Source organism: Phascolarctos cinereus, unplaced genomic scaffold, assembly GCF_003287225.1.
Source record: "Phascolarctos cinereus isolate Bilbo 61053 unplaced genomic scaffold, phaCin_HiC Scaffold_4;HRSCAF=312, whole genome shotgun sequence".
Taxonomy (NCBI): domain Eukaryota; kingdom Metazoa; phylum Chordata; class Mammalia; order Diprotodontia; family Phascolarctidae; genus Phascolarctos; species Phascolarctos cinereus.
This window is the reverse complement of record NW_027555847.1, coordinates 125,898,042-125,918,996: the sequence shown is the minus strand read 5'-3', so window position 1 is coordinate 125,918,996 and position 20,955 is coordinate 125,898,042. Positions and strand designations below refer to the sequence as shown.

Sequence of the window (20,955 nt, the reverse complement as noted above, 5' to 3'; positions counted from 1 at the left end):
GTTGAAGCAACCGGGGATGTGAAGACTAGGAGAGAGAAGACTTGGGAAAGGCATGGTAGCTGTCTTCAGGAGTCTGCAGAGCTGCTTCATGGGAGAAAGATTAGTATTGTGTTGCTTGGCCTCATTGGATAAAACTGGAAACCACGGGCAAATAGTACAAGGAAATGGAATTTGGCTTGATAGAAAGAAAAATTTTCTATTGATCAGAACTTTCCAAAGGTAGTGATGAGTTTCTATTTACTAGAGGTCTTCAAAGGAAGGCTGGGTGACTAGTTGAGGTCACTGACTTTCTTATTTCCAGTTTTGTGGGAAAAGAAGAGCTGAATAAGGAGGAAGAGGATCGTGAAGGTGTCTTGCAGGTCTATACTTCTAAAGAACGCTAGAAGGAGTTTAGAAGAGAAATTGGGAAAACCTGAGGATCAGCTGAAGGGGGAGAAGGACTCAATATGACAGAGGACTGAAGAAACAAAAAGCAGGGTTGAGATATAAGGACTAGCAGAGAACTAAAGGAGAAGGAAGTTGGCTAGGCAAGGCAAATGAAAAAAGGTCAGTAAAACAATTTAGTAAAATAAATTGGAAAGTAAAGTAGTTTGGTGAAACAAATAAGAGATTAGTAAGAGAAGAGAAAGAACGTGGTGTGTAAATACATAGTTCTTTATTTATGTTGTCCATATTAGCAATGTTGCAAAAAAAAAAAAGGCAGGAAAAATAAAGAAATTCTTCAACTGCACTCAGGGTTCATCACCTCTCTCTGGAAGTGGATAGCATTTTTTTTATTGTGGGTACTTCAGAATTGTCTTGGATCATTATAATGATCAGAGTAGTTAGGTCTTTCACAGTTGATTATCATTACAATGTGGCTGTTACCATGTACAATGCTCTCCTGGTTCTGCCTCAATTCACTCTGCATCAATTTATATAGGTCTTCCCAGGTTTTTCTGAAACCATCCTCCTCATCGTTTTTTATAGCACAATAGTATTCTATCACAGTTATATACCACAACTTGCTCAGCCATTCCCCAATTAATGGGTATCCTCTCAATTTCCAAGTCTTTGCCACCAGAAAAAGAGCTGCTATCAATATTTTTGTACATGTGGGTCCTTTTCCTTTTTGTTTGATCTCTTTGGGATATAGACCTCGTAGTGAGATTGCTGGGTCAAAGGGTATGCACAGTTTTATAGCCCTTTGGGCATAGCTCCAAAGCACTCTCCAGAATGGATGGACCAGTTAACAACTCTACCAACAGAGCATTAGTGTCGCAACTTTTCCACATGACCTCTGACATTTGTCATTTTTCTTTTCTGTCATGTTAGTCAATGTGATAGGTGTGAGGTGGTACCTCAGAGTTGTTCTAATTAATAGTGATTTAGAACATTTTTTTTCATATGACTATAGATAGTTTTGACTTCTTCTTCTGAAAAGTGCCTGTTCAAAGCCTTTGACTATTTATCATTTGGGGAACGGCTCTTATTTTCATAAATTTGGCTCAGTTGCCTACATAATATATAGTTGTTTAGAGAAAAGAAAGGAAGTCAGATGTGGCTGTCAAGTGGTAAAAAGGTGAATGTCTTCTGATATTCCACCTTATCAGGGACAAGGAAGTGTCCCTAAAGCAAGACAAAAAACAAAACAACAACAGGACCTCAAGAAGGGAGTAGGTGGCGGGGAAACGGGCAAAAGTGGAAAAAACCTCACACACAATGTGAAGCCCTTCTGAGGATGATGGAGCTGGTTCTGTTGATATGAAAGTAACAGTAAAAAGAAGCCACAGAAGCTACTGGGTGAAAGTGATTAGTCCATAAAGGTCGGAGGAAGAAGAGCAGGGAAGTAGCAGGGAGTGATTTCCTGCTCAGGGGGACTGAGGCAGCTATTGGTTGACTTGACAACCAGAGAGAGGTCAATTGTATTCCTCAGGCCTATACTAAGAGATGTATGTGTATATGTACTCATATACACTTTGGGTACAAAGTATGTTGCCAGTAGGAATTTAGAAAACCTTCCCATAGATGATAAACTGAAGACCAGAGGGGCAAAGGGGGCCTTCCTACTGAAAGCAAGGGATTCAGAAGAGTAACTGGCTAAGGGTTTCTGAGAATGGGATTTGGCTAGACAGGTAGTAATGACAGATTCCTGGACAAAGATGGAGGGCACCTAACAAAGGCTAGGAAGAATGTCTTAGCCTGGCATCTTGCAAATCTAATCCAAAAGGCTTTAAGATAAAAAGAACGGTGGAACATCGTAGGGGAGCAATAATGAAATAAGAACCACACTTGAGATAACCTGAAGTTCAAAAGGGAAAAAATCCAAGAAAGGAGAGAACAGTAAAACTTGTGGCCTCAAACACTGACACGAAAATGCCCAAAGTCTAGACAACAAGAAAGAGGAGCTAGAGGTGCTAATGTGAGGAGGCAAATTTGGCCTCATGAATATCCACAACACATAGGAGGGATGAAACCCATGCCTGTGAAATAGCAATGTGAACTCGTATGCTTTATTCAAAAGAAAGTGGAATGAGGGATCACTGTGTATTCCAGAGGTACACTTGTATGAAGAAAATCCAGCGGCCAGAGTGGAATGGGTAGAGGGGAGCCCAAAGGAGAGTAAGTGTTTTGGCGAAAAGGGACCGGGGCAGAAACAGAAGCGGTTTGGTCATCAGGAGAGTACACAACCATCCATCTGGGCAGAAGAAGGAGAGAGAGAAGGAGTTCAGGAAACAGATTTTGAGTGTGGGACTGCAGCATGATATGAGGACCCTTTAATAATCTCTTGGAGGTTTCCTCTCTGTCAAAACCAGAGTGGCTAACAATGAATCTGCTTTAATGATAACTTCATCATCCAAGAAGGGGTGGAACCAAAAGTGAAATTTTTTTTTTCTGTATCTGACTCTCACTAACACAGAAAAGCTGGTTGCTGAGGGTGGGTAGAAATTACAGGCACTTTGGGAAGAAGTGACCACTTCCTCCTAGAGTTCATGATAAAGGAGAACAAAACTGGGGAGTCGTCTGACATGGACCTTGGATTTGAGGAAGGCCAATTTTAAAGGCATCAGAAGAAAGATGGGTGGGAACCCAAGAACTAAAATTCTACAGGAGATCCTAGGAGGGTCGGGAAACTCCAAAGAATGATAGGAAACAATTCTGAAGAAAGGGAAGAAAAGGGAACACCATCTGACAAGAGTAACATGGATGCAAAAGGAAGTCACCCAACAGAAGACAGAAGTAAAGAATTACTAGAAGCGTGTGGCACAGGTCTGTAAAAATCAATGCCAAAAGTGCCGCCGAGGCTGGTAAGGAAAGCCGAAGACAATACAAACATATTGGGTCTGTATGTGGAGGTGGGGGTGGGGGATTGTGTGTGTCTTAAGCTACGTTGGGAGAAAAAGGAGAATCAAAGAATGGGTAGGACCACTGTTTGGGGAGGACAAAGTGATGATAGCTGACAACAAAGAGAAGATGCAGCTGTTCACTGCTTCTTTTGCCTGTTGGTTTTTTCTCTCTGCCAAGGAAAGTGACCTTTGGACTGGAAATGCAAGAACAAAGATGGTGTTGAAACCTAAAATGAGTGAGGAAGGAGATGGTAAGAGGGCACCTAAGCTACTCTTGGTGAATCTCTATCACCTTGCTCACTGAAAGAATGCCAGACTGCTGAGTCAGTCAGTGACATCCAAAATATCATGGAAAATGGGAGAAGCGTCACAGGTGAAAATGGAGAAAGGCAAATGCTGTCCTGATTTTCAAAAATGGAAAGGGAATAGAGTCTGCAAACGAAAGGCCAGTGAAACTGACTTCAATTCCTAGAAACCTTTTAGAATTGATCCTTAAAGAGGATCTAGAAAAAAAAAATCTAGAGAGAGCCACTGAAATTACAAAAAGTCACATGGCTTCAAGGATATCTTGTATCATTCTCACCTTATTTCCTTTTTTTTTGGATGGGGTTATTAAACTGGTAGATCAGTGATATGTTGTAGATATAATTTACCTAGATTTTAATAAAGCATTTGGTGAAGTGCTTCATAGTATTTTTAGAGAAAGGACTGAAAGATGTGGGCTAGATGCTACAGTTAGATGAATTTGGAGCTAGTCGAATGGCTGGACTCAAAGAGTAGTCATCATTAATGGTTAATGTCATCTTGGCAGGAGAACTCACCAGTAGAGCACCTCAGGGATCTCTGTACTTTGCCCTCTGCTATTTAAGATTTTTGTCAGTGACTTGGATAAAGGTACAGCTGGCACATTCCTCGATTTTTTAGATGATAAAAAGCCAGGAGGGATGGCTAATGTTCTGGATGACAAAATCAAGATTCAAAATGGTCTTGGCAGGCTAGAACCTTGGGCTGAATCTAATAAAATGGAATTCATTAGGGTTAAGATTAAAGTCTTACACTTGGGTTCAGAAAAATCAACTTCAAAGGTACAAGATGGGCAAAGTATGATTAGGTATGGCAGGTTGCCTAAAAAGAGCTGGGGGTTTTAATGAATGACCAAGCAGGGCAGCCAAAAAAGCTGATGTCATCTTGGGTTTTATTAGACAAGAACAGGGAGCTTTCAGGAAAAAAGTTGAGACAGTCTGGTTGCACTTTGCCCTGGCCAGCCTACATCTGGAGTACTGTGCTCGGTTGTGGGCACCACAGTTCAAGAAGGACATTGATAAGTTGAGGAGGGTCAAGGCATGGCTAACCACGATCAGTTAGAGAAATTAGAGATGAAAAACTAGAGAAAACTCAGGGGAGACCTGATAACTGTCTTCAAATACCTGAATGGCTGTCACATAGAAGAACGAATAGATGAGTTCTATTTGGCCGCAGATGGCAAAGCCACGAACAATGGGTAGAAATTGTGAAGAGACAAATTCTGGCTTTCTAACAATTAGAGCTGCCCTACAGTGGAATGGGCTGCTTCCGGACACAGCACCTTCCTTCTCACTGCAGGTCTTCAAGCAGAGGTTTGATGATCACTTATCCAGAATATTGGGATGGGGATTCCTTCTGGGACATGGCTTGGCCTAGATGTCTACTGAGGTCCCTTCCAACTTTAAAATTCTATGATTCTGCGGGTGACATAGAGAGTCTTCTCCCTCAGGTAGATTATTCCGTTCTCTGTGATCAGCGTCCCTCATCATCATCATCCTTTGTTAGGATTGTGATCTCATAATGAAATTCCCCATTCAAACTGGAACAACTTGGGGAGCTTGGGCATTCAGCCCCCAAGAAATTGTTTTCTCTATTCCAATCTCAGCTGAGAGGTTACAGTCAGGGAGAATAAAGGTGAATGATTCCTACGGCGGCATCAGAAAGTCAAGCACAGGGACCCAGAGGGCAGGGGGCACTGGTGTCAGGGACTGGTCTGGGAAGTCAAATAAAATCAAGGAGACTTTTAGAGCCCTGGGAAACAGACGTGAGGAAAAATATCAGCCTTACAATCGTGGCCAGTGTTCAGGGACTTGTTCCCACTTAAGGCAGACTGGCTGTTCCCTTTAGCGAAGGTCTCACACAACTAGGTTACTGTCCAAAATTTAGGAAATTGCCTTGTACAGAGAATTTCCAGCTGAGCTATTTCACACAAATGACAGAGGGGCACAAGGTCAATTCATAAACCAAACTGTCAGAGAATGCTATCGAAAGAAACAGGAGACTTATGGAAAGGGAATGAAACAGAAGTGGACAGAGACCTGGAAAGGCAAGCCTATGATTAGCACAACCAGTGCTGTAGCCTGGGCACTGGAGATCCACTTAACAGGTGGTTAGTTCTGATCTGAATCCATGCTAATAGGTTCCTCACTCCTTGACAATGAAATGACCCCAGTCCTAAAATTTCACTAAGATCCCCCAAATAGACATATGCGAGGAAAGGATAATTTAGTGAAAGGACACTATCATTGAACCTAGGTCCCAGGGTGAGAAGGACCCAGGCATGTACCATTTAATCTACCAAGACAGGAAGGAGTTGATGGAATACTATTACTGGTAAGGTCATTGTTCTGCCATGGAAAATGGAAAGTACAGCCAGAGAATTCTGGAGCTGGAAGAGACCTTAGAAGTCATTCTAATTCAACAAAGTTCTCCATTGCACAGATGGAAAGATTCACGACCACCAAGGTAGAGTAATTGGCACAAAGTCACCCAGTGCAGGTGTGCTGGAGCTGGGACTAGAGTCCAAGCCACTTAACTCCCTGCCCTTTTCTCCCTTCACCATGCCTAAGTGCCACTCCCTGCCACCTCTGAGTTTTGTGAGGGTCAAATGTTTAAAATGCAGATGAGTTCCTTTAAAATTGGAAAGTGCTATAATGCTAAATTGGAAAGCAACCAAGATGGAGAAGTCTTCCCATTTGTAAAATGCCAGGTCTACCCTCAACGGCACTTATGGTCCCTTCTGGTTCTCCAGGTCTCTGAGGCTAGATAAATGTTAGCTCTCATTACAGAACCTCAGAGTTGGGAGGGACTGCAAAGGGCTGTTCAGCTGAGTCTCTATCTAAATAGGAATCCTTGCTGTGACCTCCCAAACAGGGGGCCACTTAGCTTCACCTGTAAGGTCCTCAGTTATATCAATTATTCCTGCTATCACAGCAAAGCTAGAAGGGATCTTTGAGGACAGTGGGTCCAACCCCCTCATTCAAGAAACTAAGGTACAGAGACATTAAGTGACGTAAGCAGCATCACAGAACTAGTAGGATTTGAACCCGTGTCCTCTTGACTCCTGGTCCAGCACCTCATTCACTAAGCCACATTGCCAATTTAAGACTAAGAGCCATTAAAAGAAGGATTTAGTTCTGTCTACCATTTGGCCTTCACAAAGACTGGGATGGATATGTTTTAGAAAGATTTTCCATAATAAACACTGACAACAAAGGTTTTCTGGCTAAGTCTGAGTTATCTAAAAAATGTAATTAACCAGGACATCCCATTCCCTAAATACGCTGGTTAATCAGGGCTCTGCCATATGATTTAGTGCTAAGACATGCTAGTAGAAAGGTCCCCTTCCAAAGCACCTGCCAACATCACCTAATCATCCTGATAGTCTAAGGTTGGCCAGTGTCAGGAACACATTGACTTTGGATTGAGAAGGGGATGAGAAATTTGGGGAATAGAGGCTTTATGTGATGAGCTCTGACTCAGTCTCAATTTCGGCAAACACTAAGTAAGAGATAGAAGGCTCTCTGTGAGAGAAATGAAACTGACCTGGGTCAGCAGTCGTCTGTTTCTTTTTGGAGTTGGTAACAATTTGATTTTCATTCATCATCCGGACATCCTGATCCTCAACATGGTTACTGCAGAAGAAAGAAAATGGGGAGATTCAATCCATCTTCTGGGCTAAGACATGGCTGTCATCAGTCCTCTCTGAGAATCGCCATCCAGCCTACTGAAGCCTGCCCCAGAAAGGACTGCTCACAAACCTGATAATGGTGTACTTCTCTCGGTGGCAGATCTCCTCGTCCTCTGTAAAGAGAATGGTGTGGTAGGGGACTATGGGATCACAGGTGGGCAGGATGCCATGTACCACGTGGCTGACCATGTCCAGGATTCCATTGTACACTAACAAGTCGTCAACAAGAAGCTAGAGAAAGAAGAGGTAAAAAGACAATGGTAGTGGTAAACAATGATAAATGATAAAAGGAGGCACAAGAAAGACCTTTGGTTTGCTCCCATGATACCTCCTCACATGGGGCCATTACAGCGGTATGCCCTGAAACTTCCCCATCCCCCTCACTGGGTAGCTGCCATCTTACCCAAAGCTACCACTTGATTTGAATCTGGAAACTGGGGCTTAAGAGGAATGACTGAGAGAATGGTCATGAAAGGCTGCCTGAAAGTCTACCAAGTGGAGAAGGAGGAAGAAATTTGCTTTAACTTGCTCCAGAGGGTAAAACTTGGACCAATAAGGAGCTGTTACAGGGAAACCAATTTTGGCTCAATATAACTATGGAGGTGCTATCCAATAATATAACAGGCTGCCTTAGGAAGTAGTAATCACCATCTGTCGAGATTCTGGAGAAGGATAACACCGGATGGGAGGTTAACACTTCCACTCTAAGTTGTTTGGCTAAGTTGTTAGGGAGGCACTCTTTAGACTGTCCTGAATTAGTGGCCTCTGGGTGGTGACCAGGGGTAGGTTGTTAAGGCAGGGGATGTTGGCCAGGGTAAGTGGGTGGCATTAGTCTCTTCTAAGGACACCGTTCTAGTTGGAAGTAGGTAGTCAACCCTGGGCAAAAGGCCCCACTCCTCTAAGGGCAGGGGTGGGGAACCTGTGGCCTCGAGACCACATGTGGCCCTCTAGGTCCTCAAGTGTGGCCCTTTGACTGAATCCAAACTTCACAGAACAAATCCCCTGGGGATCTGGATTCAAAGGGCCACACTTGAGGACCTAGAGGGCCACAGGTTCCCCACCTCTTGATGAGGGGGCTACAAAGGAAAAAATGACTCAGTCCCTGGCCTGTGGGGGGTGGGGGAACAACATGGAGAGTTGTCAATGTAAAATATATAATTAGTAAGTACACAATAACTGGGGGGATGGGGTGGCATCTGATGCAGCCCTGAAGGGAGGCAGGGATTCGGAAAGGCAGAGGTAAGAAGGGGCATGGTTCTGGGCATGGTGGGCAGGGCAGCTTATACAATGTCACAGAGGCAAGAGACGCCATGCTATGTATGGCGAACAGAAAATTGGCTAACTTGGCTGGGGTGTACAGTGCTTGAAGGGGAACAACATGAAAGTCTTGACAGATGGGCTGGATCCAGACTGAAAATGCCTAACCAAAGAATTTGTCCTTTCTCCTAGAGGCACCAGGAAATCACCGAAGGTCCTCAAGCAGGGCAGTGACATGGATTAGACTTGTAGAGGAATAAAGATGGGGGCCACCCTCTCCCAACCCTGGGAGACACCTTTTAAATCTCCAGTCACAAAGATGAAGACACAGCTATTTGAGTGAGATGGTGTTTAAAGGATGTAACCTTTAAAGGGAAAAGTCTCTACAGACTCTGTGAATAAAGACCACCTCCCAAGAGATGGCATGGCTTCAAAGGAGCAGAGTACAGAATTCAAGGGCAGGGGAAGAGGCTGCGGAGTTAACAGCACTAGGACTTGAACCCAGGTCATGATTCCAAGTTTGGAATCACATCTTTCAAGGACATAACTATGACTTTCTGATTTTTTCCTAGTCCCACAGATGCAAAGGAGCAGCCTGACAGCTGGGCATAGTCAGAAGGGCTTGACACCAGGGACCTGTGTCCCAAGAGGAAACCTGGTCTCCTTGTTACATCTTAAGTTCACAGTGGGGAGTATTCATATCCTGGCAGACCAGACATTTGTTCCCAAAGTTGCAACTAAATGAAAAAAGTCATATACTTGCCAAGGGGCAACTAGCAGCCAGCATAATAAGTACTTACTCCAAATTCCTTTACTCCTCGATGGGGAGTTTTTGCATAATTCCACAATTTGATCATAGACACAGTGGTAGGCAGATCAAAGATCACGTAAACCCGATTCACCTGTCGGAGGAAAGACTTGATTCAAGCAGATACATTTGCCAACAGAAAGGAACTGACAGAGTCATGAAGGCCAAGGGTGGGCTCAGGGTAGAGAGATACACTGCTGAGAAAGAGGGAAATAATGCTAAAGCAGAGATTAAACTTTTGCAGGCAGAGAAGCTTCTGACCATGGGATTTAATGATGAAAGGGACCTGGGGGATCATATTCTAACACCCTCATTTTGTAGAAAGAAACTGAGCCCCAGAGAGGTCGCCTACAGCCAGCAGGATTTGGAAAAGGATTCCCATAAAAGGGGGCAGCTGAGTGAAGCCTTGAAGGACTTGGTTCTGCAGCAAGGGGCAGAGCCAGAATCCAGATCATAGTCCTCGGACTCCAAACCCAGAATCCCAAGAAGAGTGTGTCCCACTGGGCTCTGGAATTCCACCAAGACACCAGGTTCTCCTCCTCCTGTTTGTCTGTTTACCCTGGGCCTTTAGTCTCCTGAGAGCCAAGAGCCAGCCTTGTCACACATGGCTGCATTCTGTCACAACAGCCTTAGCAAACAGCAAAATGCTGACGAGGCTCTCTGAGGAGCTGTTTTCTCAGGTGCTCACATCTCCCTCCCTCCATTACTGGGGAGGCTTCGTAATGCCCCGTCCATCCTAACTTCCCCCAGCCCAGGAGCTGGGGCCCAGCAACAGTGAATACGCCACCAGAAAGGAAGGTAAGTATTCCTAACTCAATGGCTGCTTTTTAGCTTTCCTTCCCTTCACCCACAGACCACACATTAAACCCTGACAGGAGAATGTGTCACAAAAAGCAGAGCTGTGGGAGGAGATGGTAAATTTCCAGGGATGGATGAGGGAAATCAACTTTAACTTTCCATTCCTGTCATGGATCATAAGGACTGTAGGATATGGAGTTGGAAGGGACCGTGTAGATCATCTGGGCCCCTCTCCAGTGACAGTAGTAAACTGAGCCCCAAAGAGGGAAGAAGAGATTGGGGATGAGAAGCTGGGGCTCCCAACTCCCAAGTCAGGCTTGTCTCCATTCTGGAAGACAGGCCTTGATCTCCTCTAGTACTCGGGCAGTACTTTCTTTTCAGATCCTAGTGTCCATCAGGGTATGCTAGGTCAGGGGAAAGAACTCCATATTTGTAGTCAGATGAAACGAATTCAAATCCTGGCTGTGCCACATAATTGATGTGTGGCCTTGGGCAGACTACATCTCTCTGGGCCTCTGGGGCCTGGGCTAGATGCTCTTTGAGATCTCTTTTAGCTCTAAATCCTACAAGCCTATAACAACTTCATGCTTTTTTTCTGATTTGCAAAAATAAAAGTCAAAGGGAGCTTGGCACCCTCAGATTTGAAACATCAGTGAGGGTGTGGAGCACACAGGACAGCTCCTGTTTGAGGCTATCTTCAGAAAACAGTAGCCATAGAACAGCCAGTTCTGCTCCTTTCTCTAATCCCTTAGGACAACCACAGCAGGACCACAGAATCCCTGCCACTAGGTCCCTATCACACAGAACCTGAGGTAAAGGTCTGGCCTGGTGGTATGGAGAACACCAAAACCGTGGGTTCTTTTTCCTCCAGATGCTGTGATGGCTGTGAAGACTCATTTTTTAGATGGCAAGGGCTACACATAGTAAGGCTGAACCTGAGACCTCAGCTGTCAGTAACGGCAACAAGGACTTAGGAGTCCCTCACATTTCTATAGTGGACCTTTTACACACAATATGATCCTCACAATGCCCCTGTGAGGTAGACTAGATAATAATCTCTTCTCTTTATCAATAGAAAAACTGAGGCTCACGGAGATAAAAGGACTTGCCCAAGGTCACATAGATATTTGGTAACAAAGCCAGAATTAAAAACCCATTTTTCTTACTCCCAAATCCAGGGCTCTTTCCATTACCTTTGACATATACTAAATTAAAATAAAAAACGTACTTTCCACCAAACATCAGAATGCTACAATAGACAGTATATGCTATTGGTTGACCCTACCAAGCCAGGGAGAATTGGGGCCAGCCACATGTGTCTGCCATCACTGGTGTCATTCACTTGGTCAATGAGCTTGTCTGGAGTTCGGACATCTCCACATACCCCCTCTAGGGTATTCACACTGTCTGGGAAAGCGGCAATGTCTGAGGTGAACCTTTAAGCTGTAATAACCCAAACGAAGTACTCAGCACACCATTTTCCAATCTATATCTGCCAGCCTACATCAAGATGATGGGAGAACTCAGGGGAGTGTGGGGCCAAAGTACCAGGCAGGCAGGAGCTGCTGCGTGCCAGTCCTGGTAGCTGCTGAAGTGACAGCCAAATTAGGGATGTTCAAGAGAAAATGAGAGTGCGTGAAGGCAGAAAGGAACAAGAGCACAGGGGGTGGGCCAGGCCAGTCTTAAGAAGAATAAAGTAGAGGAGATTGGCCAAAAGGTTGACTGATACATCTGGGCTTCCCAGAACTGTTAAAGATGAGGGAAGGAAAAAAGACTATTAAACGAGAAAGGAACATTTAGAAGTGTGGGGGTTTCTTGAGAGGGAGTAGGGGGGAAGAGTTAGAAGAGGAATCTGGAGAAGAAGGAACTGACAGTAATCACCTAGGCAGAAAAGTGGCCTGACATTTCTGATAACCTGAAACCACTTCCCTAGTCACAGCAGGAGCATGGTGGGAGGAATGCCTCCAGGTCTAATGGGCCTCTCTCCAGCAAGAGCATCACCATTTTGGTGGTGGAGGTGGCCAGATAAGAGGCCAGGAACTGGGTCATTTACCGTGGTCCCATATTTGGGCATGAAGTTCTAGCCAATCCCCCAGAGCCAGTGTGACCCATAGCAGCTCTGAACCAGGTGGTATGGGGTGGCTCTAATCAGGGGGGCTGCCCAGGGAGATATGACCTGACTCTGATCCAAAAGTTCATTAGAATTTTCAAGAACCAGAGACAGGATGAAATCTCCTGTCTCAGAAGCATATTTAATGAGGTGGCAGTTTTTTAAATAAAACTTGACACTGACATGCAATGTAACTGACTTGTTCCCTCCCAACCTCCTACATCCCCTTCAATGTGGGAGGACGGGTCATTCTGTACAATAAAGGATACTGTTTTCAGTCAAAGGAATTCTTTCTCCATGTTCATTATATAGCTCCAGTCCATTCAGGCCGATGTAATATGGATCTCCCCAGCTGGTGAGAAGTTGAAACTGGAAGATGACTGCGATAGGCTATTAAGGACTAGCAACTTAAATTTTTTTAGAGAATAAAGTAAAAACAGTAAGGGATGGACGAGCTTCCTTGTTCATTTAAAACTGTAGATTGGTAAGAAAAAAGGAATTTTCTCCTCTGGGGCTGAGGCCTCTCAAATATTTCAAAGCTATGGTTGTTCAAGAGACACAGCAAGAAACTGTGGGAAGAGCACTGGATCTTTAATCAGAAGACTACAGGTCTAACATACCCAGATACTGATATGCAGATGGATCTGTGATCTAACTGATGTGGCCATTCCCTCCCAAGGTGCCTCCCATCACCACTTGTCCATGTCTTCTCACCTTAGGTGACTCGTCCAGGTCCTACAAGAAGTTCCCCAGGACTTGGCAGGGATGGGGGAAGGAAGGGGGTGTGGTGCTGCATCTGCCATGCTGAGGATCTTCCTAGACTCCTCCTGACTTCCTAAAGACGTCAGTAGAGCACATGGGCTGTGTCTCTCCCTTACTCTTGCTGAAGAACCAGCCTGTCTTCCTTTTCTTTCACATACATTTCTCTGATTACATCTTTTTACTCTGAACCTCCTTCAGAATTCGTTGTTCACAATGCATTGCAGCCTACTCACCCCCACCATATGCTTCTCTAGTGCTCTCTGGGTGATATTAATTTTTAATTTTAATTTAACTTACTAGCTGCATCATTTTCTTCATTTGTAAAATGGAGACAATAATACCTGTACTATCTCATCTCAATTACTCAACAACCAAACACTTATCAAGCACCTACTATGTGCTGGGCACTCTGCTAGGTGCTGGAGGTACAATAAACAAGGCAGGATGAACACCACATGTCTGCAGACGGAAGCACCGATCCCGGTTTGGTAACTGATCCCCTGTGAGACCTCATGGCTTCAGTTTCCTTACTTATAAAATGAGGAGAACAACTGCTCCGCCTTTCCTGTCAGTTATCAAATGAGATTAAATGGATGCCATTTTGGCCTTTTCAGAAGTGACCCACTATAAATACTGGGCAAAGTGCTATTAGCACAATCATTGTCAGGGTTAATCCTTCCAGATAGCTAAGGATTGTGAAGCACAGACCGCAGCTTCCCAAAGTGGGTGATACCATTCCCTGGGGGGGTGCTAGAGGAAGTAGCCTCAGGTGCAATTAAGGGTATTGAATAAGGAGGGGGTGAAAGCATAAAGAAAGAAGATAAGAAAATTTTGAAAAAAATGTTTATACAGGTCTCACCTGCTGCGTAACAGAGTTAAAGTTGTAGTGATTACATTATTTTCCAAATAAACACACAAAATGCGAGTTATAAGCAATCAGTGGTCAAGTTCACTGACAGGTCTTAACAAGCAAGTGTTGGCAGCATGCTGTGCACTATCGGGAAGTCCAGTATACATCTGCAGGAATATGTGTGTGTAATGACTTATTTACAACATGGTACTATACAGTTACATAATGAAATATTGTGTCATCAAAATTTCAATACAGGAAAAAACCCCAAAATTTACAATAAATTATTAAATTTAAGATGTGTCATTTTATATATATATGGCTTTGAAATGATGCAAATTTCAAAAAAACTGTAAAGAATTAAAGAAAGTAGATTTCTAGGAGGGTACTGAGTAATTTTTTTTAAAAGGGAGCAGCAGGCCAAATAAGTTTAGGAACCTCTGGCACAAAGGGAAGGTGTGACTTTATTCACTGCCACTTCCCATCCACTCCTCACTAAGTACAGAAGAAGGACATAGAGGTGGGATAGATCACTTATCAGAATACTATCATCCTATGGTGAAGAAGCTCTTGGAGGTGACCCCTTCACTAATCCCACCTTTTCCTGCTTCAGTGGGCCTTCCTGACCAACCCCAGTGTGGTCCTTTTCAGTCTCTCTTATGAAGTCATTGTCAGAGATGAAAATTAAGGCATTATCATGCCCAGTCCACATGATTTTTCCCTAGAAGACTGTGTAATCAGATGAATTATAAGCTGTAAGAAATTTTTTTTCATCAATAGAAGATTAATAATTCTTCCTGGTAAAATGAAAGTTCCCTGAAGGAAAGTTCCCTGTTCTGACTTTAGCTTTGTATCCCCAGTGTCTAGCACAGTGCTTTGCACACAGCAGGTGCTTAATAAATGCTGAGTTATGTTCAGTAATAATTCTTTAATACCTCAAGGAACTAGTATAGATGCAGCAGCCTGTAACTCCTCTATACCTTAATGGTTTTTATAAACTTTGGTGGCCTAAAATATTTATTAGGCCAATTTCCTGGTAATGAACATTTCTGAACCTGGCTAGATTGGTCCTCAAGCTATACACAATCTATCTCTGGGCTGGCACTGGAAGATTCCAGCTGGGTGGGCCTGTCAGAGCTTGTACTCTGTTGGCACGGCTTTCAAGAACCGAGACTAGCTCATACTACCCTGAGGCAGCAGGGGAAGACTTTAGTGAAGAAATAATAATAATAATAATAATAATAGTAAGAATTTTAAACTTTATAAAATGCTTTCCTCATACTAGCCCTATGATGTTGGTGGCAACAGGTATTATTTTCCCCATTTTGCAGATGAGAAAAGTAAGGCACAGAAGCATTAAGTCTCATTCCTATGGTTGCACAGCTGGTCAGTAGTAGAGCTGGAATTTGAATTCAGTCTCCTCTTCCAAGGTCAAGACTCTTTCCACTGCATAAAATGAATGTAGCATTTCATTTTAGTTAAGTAGGGAAACTCTGTAAACTTGACAGCTTTTGGTGTTGAATGCAATATCCTGAAACATATCTAAAGAATATACATATATAGGTGCATGAAGTACAAGTATAATATATTTATAAAACTTTCTCTCTTTTCTCTTTCTCTTTCTTCTTCTTCTTCTTCTTCTTCTTCTTCTTCTTCTTCTTCTTCTTCTTCTTCTTCTTCTTCTTCTCTCTCTCTCTCTCTCTCTCTCTCTCTCTCTCTCTCTCTCTCTCTTCTCTCTCTCTCTCTCTCTCTCTCTCTCTCTCTCTCTCTCTCTCTCTCTCTCTCTCTCTCTCTCTCTCTCTCTCCCCCTGAATTGGGACTTGAAATAGGGCAGGAGAAAATTACTATAAATAACAAAGTTCTGAAACCCTGTAAGGAGACAATGACTACCCCATTTGACTCCACTTCCCTTGGTGTGACAGCTTAGTAGAGAAGGATACAGCCACATGGCATCAATGGGGCCTCATAGTCCATGCTGGCTTGCTCTGTATTCTTTAAGTTAGTCCTGCTAAAATATAAAACAGTGCGTAAGGACTATTATCACAGTGTGTTAGAATAATCAGTATCAGGACAAAGCTGAAGCTGCCTATAGTCACCTCCACCATTATTTTACAATTTCAGTTCCATCAACTCAGTAATTGTCCAGAACATGGTCCTTACCTTGATATGGAGAAACCTTTAGTCCTATCCTAGCCTGAGTCCTATTCCAGGTCAGTTATTGGCTTATGTGCTGTGTTTTGCGTATATGAGCTTTACGCATCAATAATCCAATAAAGAAATAGTCCACGTTTCCATTTAGGCTGATTTTATTATGAGTGCCCAACCACTAGGTGTTTAAATGATCAAACTGTTACTGTCTATAGGATAAAGTCTAATCTCTTAAGACCTTCTATGACCTTTCCAGCCTTACTTTCCAGTGTTTTCCTACATGAAACTGTACACTCCAGCCAAACTAGGCTACTCATTCACCAAAGACATCCCAGAATTCCCACCTCCAAGCCTTTGTTCATTCTCTTCCTTCTGTCTGGAAGGCACTTCCTTCATCTCTACCCTTTAAGAAATTTTCCTTGATAATTTCAAATACCAGTGTTAGATAGAGATCTATCTGCTCTGAACTTCCACAGTACTTAAAGGAACAGAGATAGGATTTAAAGCTGAAAGATGATCATCCAGGCCAACCCTCTCCATTTTGTAGGTAAGAAAACTGAGAAAAAGAGAGGGAAAAGGATTTGACTTAGGTCATACAGCAAGCAACAGAGTCAGAATTAAGCCTAATCCAAAGAATCATATGTTTTAGTGATGGAAGGGTCTCCAGTGACCTAAAGGTCTTTCTCTCTTATTTCTCTTGCAGCAGCTCCTGCCTTGAATCACGTTTCCTTGTCTTAGCTCACCTACACTAGACTGTAGGCTCAGTTAGAGGAAGGACTCTATTCATCTTAATATCCCTGCATGATTCTGGGTACAGGGCCTTATGTGTAGCAGGCACTAGTAAATATTTGTTAAATGAATGAATGAATGTGCCATCTACAAAATGGCGGGCATTTAAGGTGCTAAAGAACAAGGACCAAAAACATTGGAGAGGGTCCATGAAATGCCCGCCTCTCTTCTCAGTGAAATATTGATTTGTCAAATGTTCTCATGTGTTTGACTGAATGCTAAACAACAAATATGTGGGAAGATACACTCTTCTGGTGCCTGCTATGGAAATCTAGTAAATCTTCTGGATGGTCTCCCCAGCAGGAAGGGGAGGAGGAGAAAAACCAAAGCCTTCTCAAAACAGTACAGTGGGGTATCTATTCTAGGGTTTCTAGGAAGGAGAAAGGCCCAGCTAAGTTTTAGGAAACAGACAAGTTCAAAGGTAAGACATTTGTAAAAGCCTTAGGTGTGGATCACAAAGCAACATATAAAGAAACACGGTTCCCAGTTGAGCTATATGAGCGGCAGTGAATACCCTCTCCCCGCTTACCTCCGTGACGGTCTTGTCGCTGTCTGGAGCTGCAAATAGTCAACGAAGAGAATTTCTTGAGCAAAATCAAAGTGACAGTGGCCGGGCCCTTTGCGGATGAGGAAGCCCAATGGTGGGGAGATACGCTGGCCGTCCAGCAGCACGTGTACTACTTTGACCTAGGGAGACAACCCATTGTTTCAAACACTTCATGCCGGATCCACATTTACACCACTGCTCACAGAAAGGAGCCCACATGCAGAATACTTCCCATAAAGTCCTTCATCTTACTCGGGCTTAGCCCTGTTTTTCTCCTGCTGCGGAGACTGCACTTTAAGTCCAAATTGCCCCTTTAGGGTCACCCTCATGGCTCAGTAGCTGGCATTTACACAGAAGCAGTGTAGCCTGGGAGAGCCAAAGCCAGCTGTGGAGTCAGGGAGCTCTGGGCTGGAGCTGCGCTGTGCCTCCGGCCCCTCCTGGCCCTTAAGGCACTTTAGGCAACACTCTAAGACTATAAGTTGCAAGAAGGTACTGGCTTGTATTGGCAAACAGGGTTTCCTCATTTGGGAGTTCCCTGTGTCACTGAGATCACAGGACCAGTCTCCATGCCTGTCCTTTCAGTTCATGATATTTTTTGCATAGACCATCTCATCTGATTTTCAAAACAACCTTGAACAGAAGAGAGGATAAGCATTATTATCTCTGACAAATGAGAAAAAGAAAGCTCAGAGAGGTTAGTGACTTATCCAAGGTCACACAGCTGGAAACTGGCAGAGCTGGGATTGGGCCCAGATCTGCTGATTCCTCCTTGAGGGCATTTTCCACAGCTCTGTTTATAGCTGATGCCCTGAATGATCTCTAGCCCTTGGAGAAGCTCAATGGCCTACTTCTAGGAGGTCAACTAAAGTGATGATGCTTGCTAAGCACACAAAAACCAAAAAGCAAAACCCAAGCTAGTCCAGGGTAAGTGACTGGCCAGTCAGACCTGATGTACCCTTTCCCCGAAGCATGCACAGAATCAGCTCTCTACATAATGGGGTACTGCATCTGTAGATCAAAGTCTATTGGTAGATCACTAAACTCAAGTGGAAGATTGTCAAAATATTTGTCTTCATCCACAATGGAACTGTCCTCTTCTCAGTATCCTCCCAGTCCTCTTCACTGTTCTCAGAGACTTCCCCTCCCTACCGTCCCTACAAACCCATCCTCCTTGCTCTGGGATCTCCAGCCTTTGGTACAATGAAAAGCAGACCCTTCTCCCCAAATGACTAGGGATTCCAACTCTCAGGCCGTGCTCCAGAAGCAGTGTGCACGCCATCTCTAGAAACACTTGGATCTATGGTCTTTGTAGAGCAAAAATATTTCATTAGCCTTGTTCCCAATTCTGAGGCCATATGCCGCTTTCCATCCTCGCTATATTTATCCAGCCTCCTTTGTGTCACTTGCCATGTGTTCCTGAAATGCAAGAGTCACAGGAAACTTGGACGAAACAGGGACTAGAAGGAAAGATAATAGTGGCAGCTTAGTGCATCCTACTGTAATAATTCTATCTCCATTTTCCTACATGTCTTGGGACTACCTTCCAAACAGCCCTATTCTCTAATGACCACTGTGGCTCATATTTCTCAAGTGCTCTCCAGGGTACCAAGCACTTTATTCACAAACAAATGTATGAGGGAGGTAGCACAACTATTAAGATCCCCATTTTACAACCAAGGAAAACTTAGACAAGCTCAAAATCACAAAGCTGAAAATTGGCAGAACCAGGACTCAAATCCAGTTCTTCGGAAGCCCACCAGTCTTCGGCACTCTTTGAACTGTTCCTCGCTAACTGATCAAGTTGTCTTAATAGATCACTCCTGAAGTACAGTTATTGCAAATATGGAGAATGTCCTATGAAGCAGTGTATAAGAGAAATGATATCTCCTTCTCTAACACGTTTCAAATACATAATTGTGTCTAGGAACTTAGACATACACAAGACAAATCCCATGGAATCACAGAATCTATGAGTTGGAAGGAATCTGAGAAATGGTCTAGTTCAACCTGTACCTGAACAGGAATATTCTTAAGAATAAAAATAGTTGACAAATGGCCATCTGTCCTTTGTTGAAGACTTAGAAAGGGAGGGAAACCATTATCTTCCAAGGCAGCCCATTTATTTTTGGACAGCTCTGTTAGGAAGCTTTTACTAATAGACACTTTCCCTGCCTCCAAGTCCAGAATGTCCCCTTTGTAACGTCTATACACAATTCTTAGTTCTCTCTTTTGAGCAGAACTAATCTACTCTCTCCCTCTTTGATGTGCCATCTGGTCAAATACTTGAAGCTAGCTATCATGTTGTCTTACGGTCTTCTCTTCCCTAGGCCAAACACTTTCAGTTCCTCTTTACTATTATAGTCCCCCTCCCCTGGACACTCTAGATTATCAATGTCCTTCCTGAAATGGGATGCCCAGAACTGAACACATTGCTACACACATGGCTTGGTCAGGGCACTGCAGAATGGGACTATCACCATGCCTCCTACCACAGCCTGAGACTGCATTAGGTCTTTTTTTTTAGCTGCCATGCTACATGCTTGGTGCCTACTGAGCTTGTAGTCTACAAAAACAATTCCAGACAAATTTTCGTTTAGCCACTGTGCCCCCATTTTATACTTATGAAAATTGATTTTTTGCATCCAAGTATAAGACTTTACATTTATCTCTGTCACATTTTATCTTACTAGATATAGCGCAATTATCTAGCCTGATGAGATCAGAGCTGGAAGCAACTTTCAAGTTCATTTAGTTCCACTCCCTCATTTTACATATGAGGAAACTAGGGCTAAGAGAGGTTAGGTGACTTGTCTAAACTCCCAGTGAGTAATGGAGCCGGAGTATGAACTTTTGACTCCAAATTCTTGGATTTTTACATATTGTACTCCAGTCACCTCTTGGAGCATCTTCACTGATGAAATAACATACCTTCTGAAATAGTTAAGTATTACAAATACACAGGTGTCTCTCAGAATAGCTTATATACCAGGAGGGCCTAGGCAATTAACATAATACTTTGAGGAAGCAAGTCGAAGACCAGCGTCATTAGGCCTACAGTACTTAACAAGAGAAGCAAGATGGCAGAGACACTGGTCAACAAATACAGCCACAACTGAGGTGAGAATACGAGTCTCCAAACTGTCTGTGCCAGTGGGCAAGCCAATCTGTTCCAGCATGGAGGCAGTGTGGTGTGGTGGAAAGAACCAGCCTCAGAAGAACGCCCTGATGCCAGTCCGGCTTCTGTATGATCCCGGACAAGTCAATTCACCTCTTGGCAATTCTCTAAGACTTAGATACTTACCAGCTGTGTGACTCTGGGTAAATCACTTAACTTGTGCCCCTCTCAGTTTCCTTGATCTAAAATGGAGATAATAATAGAACTTCCCTCACAGGGCTGCTGTGAGGATCAAAAGAGACAATGTTTGTAAAGTGCTTCTTAGCACAGTGTCTGGCATGTAATAGGTGTTTAATAAAAGCTTAGTCTACCTATCCAACTAAGTCATAGAACAATCACCAATGTACACTAGGAGAGGGAGGATCCGAACCGGGGACTTCCCTCCAGCAAT

General features: G+C 43.6%; 1 protein-coding gene across 3 annotated transcripts in view; it reads right to left on the bottom strand.

Annotated features, from left to right (window-relative positions):
• The window catches only part of KATNIP (katanin interacting protein), a 209,342-nt gene that overhangs the window by 1,958 nt on the left and 186,429 nt on the right, over positions 1–20,955 (bottom strand). For 2 of the 3 annotated variants that reach the window (XM_078152527.1, XM_078152528.1), the window contains 7 exons: positions 17,372–17,529; positions 15,846–15,913; positions 12,563–12,673; positions 11,469–11,608; positions 9,378–9,479; positions 7,391–7,551; positions 7,176–7,264 (listed from right to left, as the gene is read on the bottom strand). In XM_078152527.1, the coding sequence (XP_078008653.1) occupies positions 7,176–7,264; positions 7,391–7,551; positions 9,378–9,479; positions 11,469–11,608; positions 12,563–12,673; positions 15,846–15,913; positions 17,372–17,529 (829 nt within the window). The remainder of the gene's footprint in view (positions 1–7,175; positions 7,265–7,390; positions 7,552–9,377; positions 9,480–11,468; positions 11,609–12,562; positions 12,674–15,845; positions 15,914–17,371; positions 17,530–20,955) is intronic. The other variant, XM_021006293.2, reaches the window with a different exon arrangement.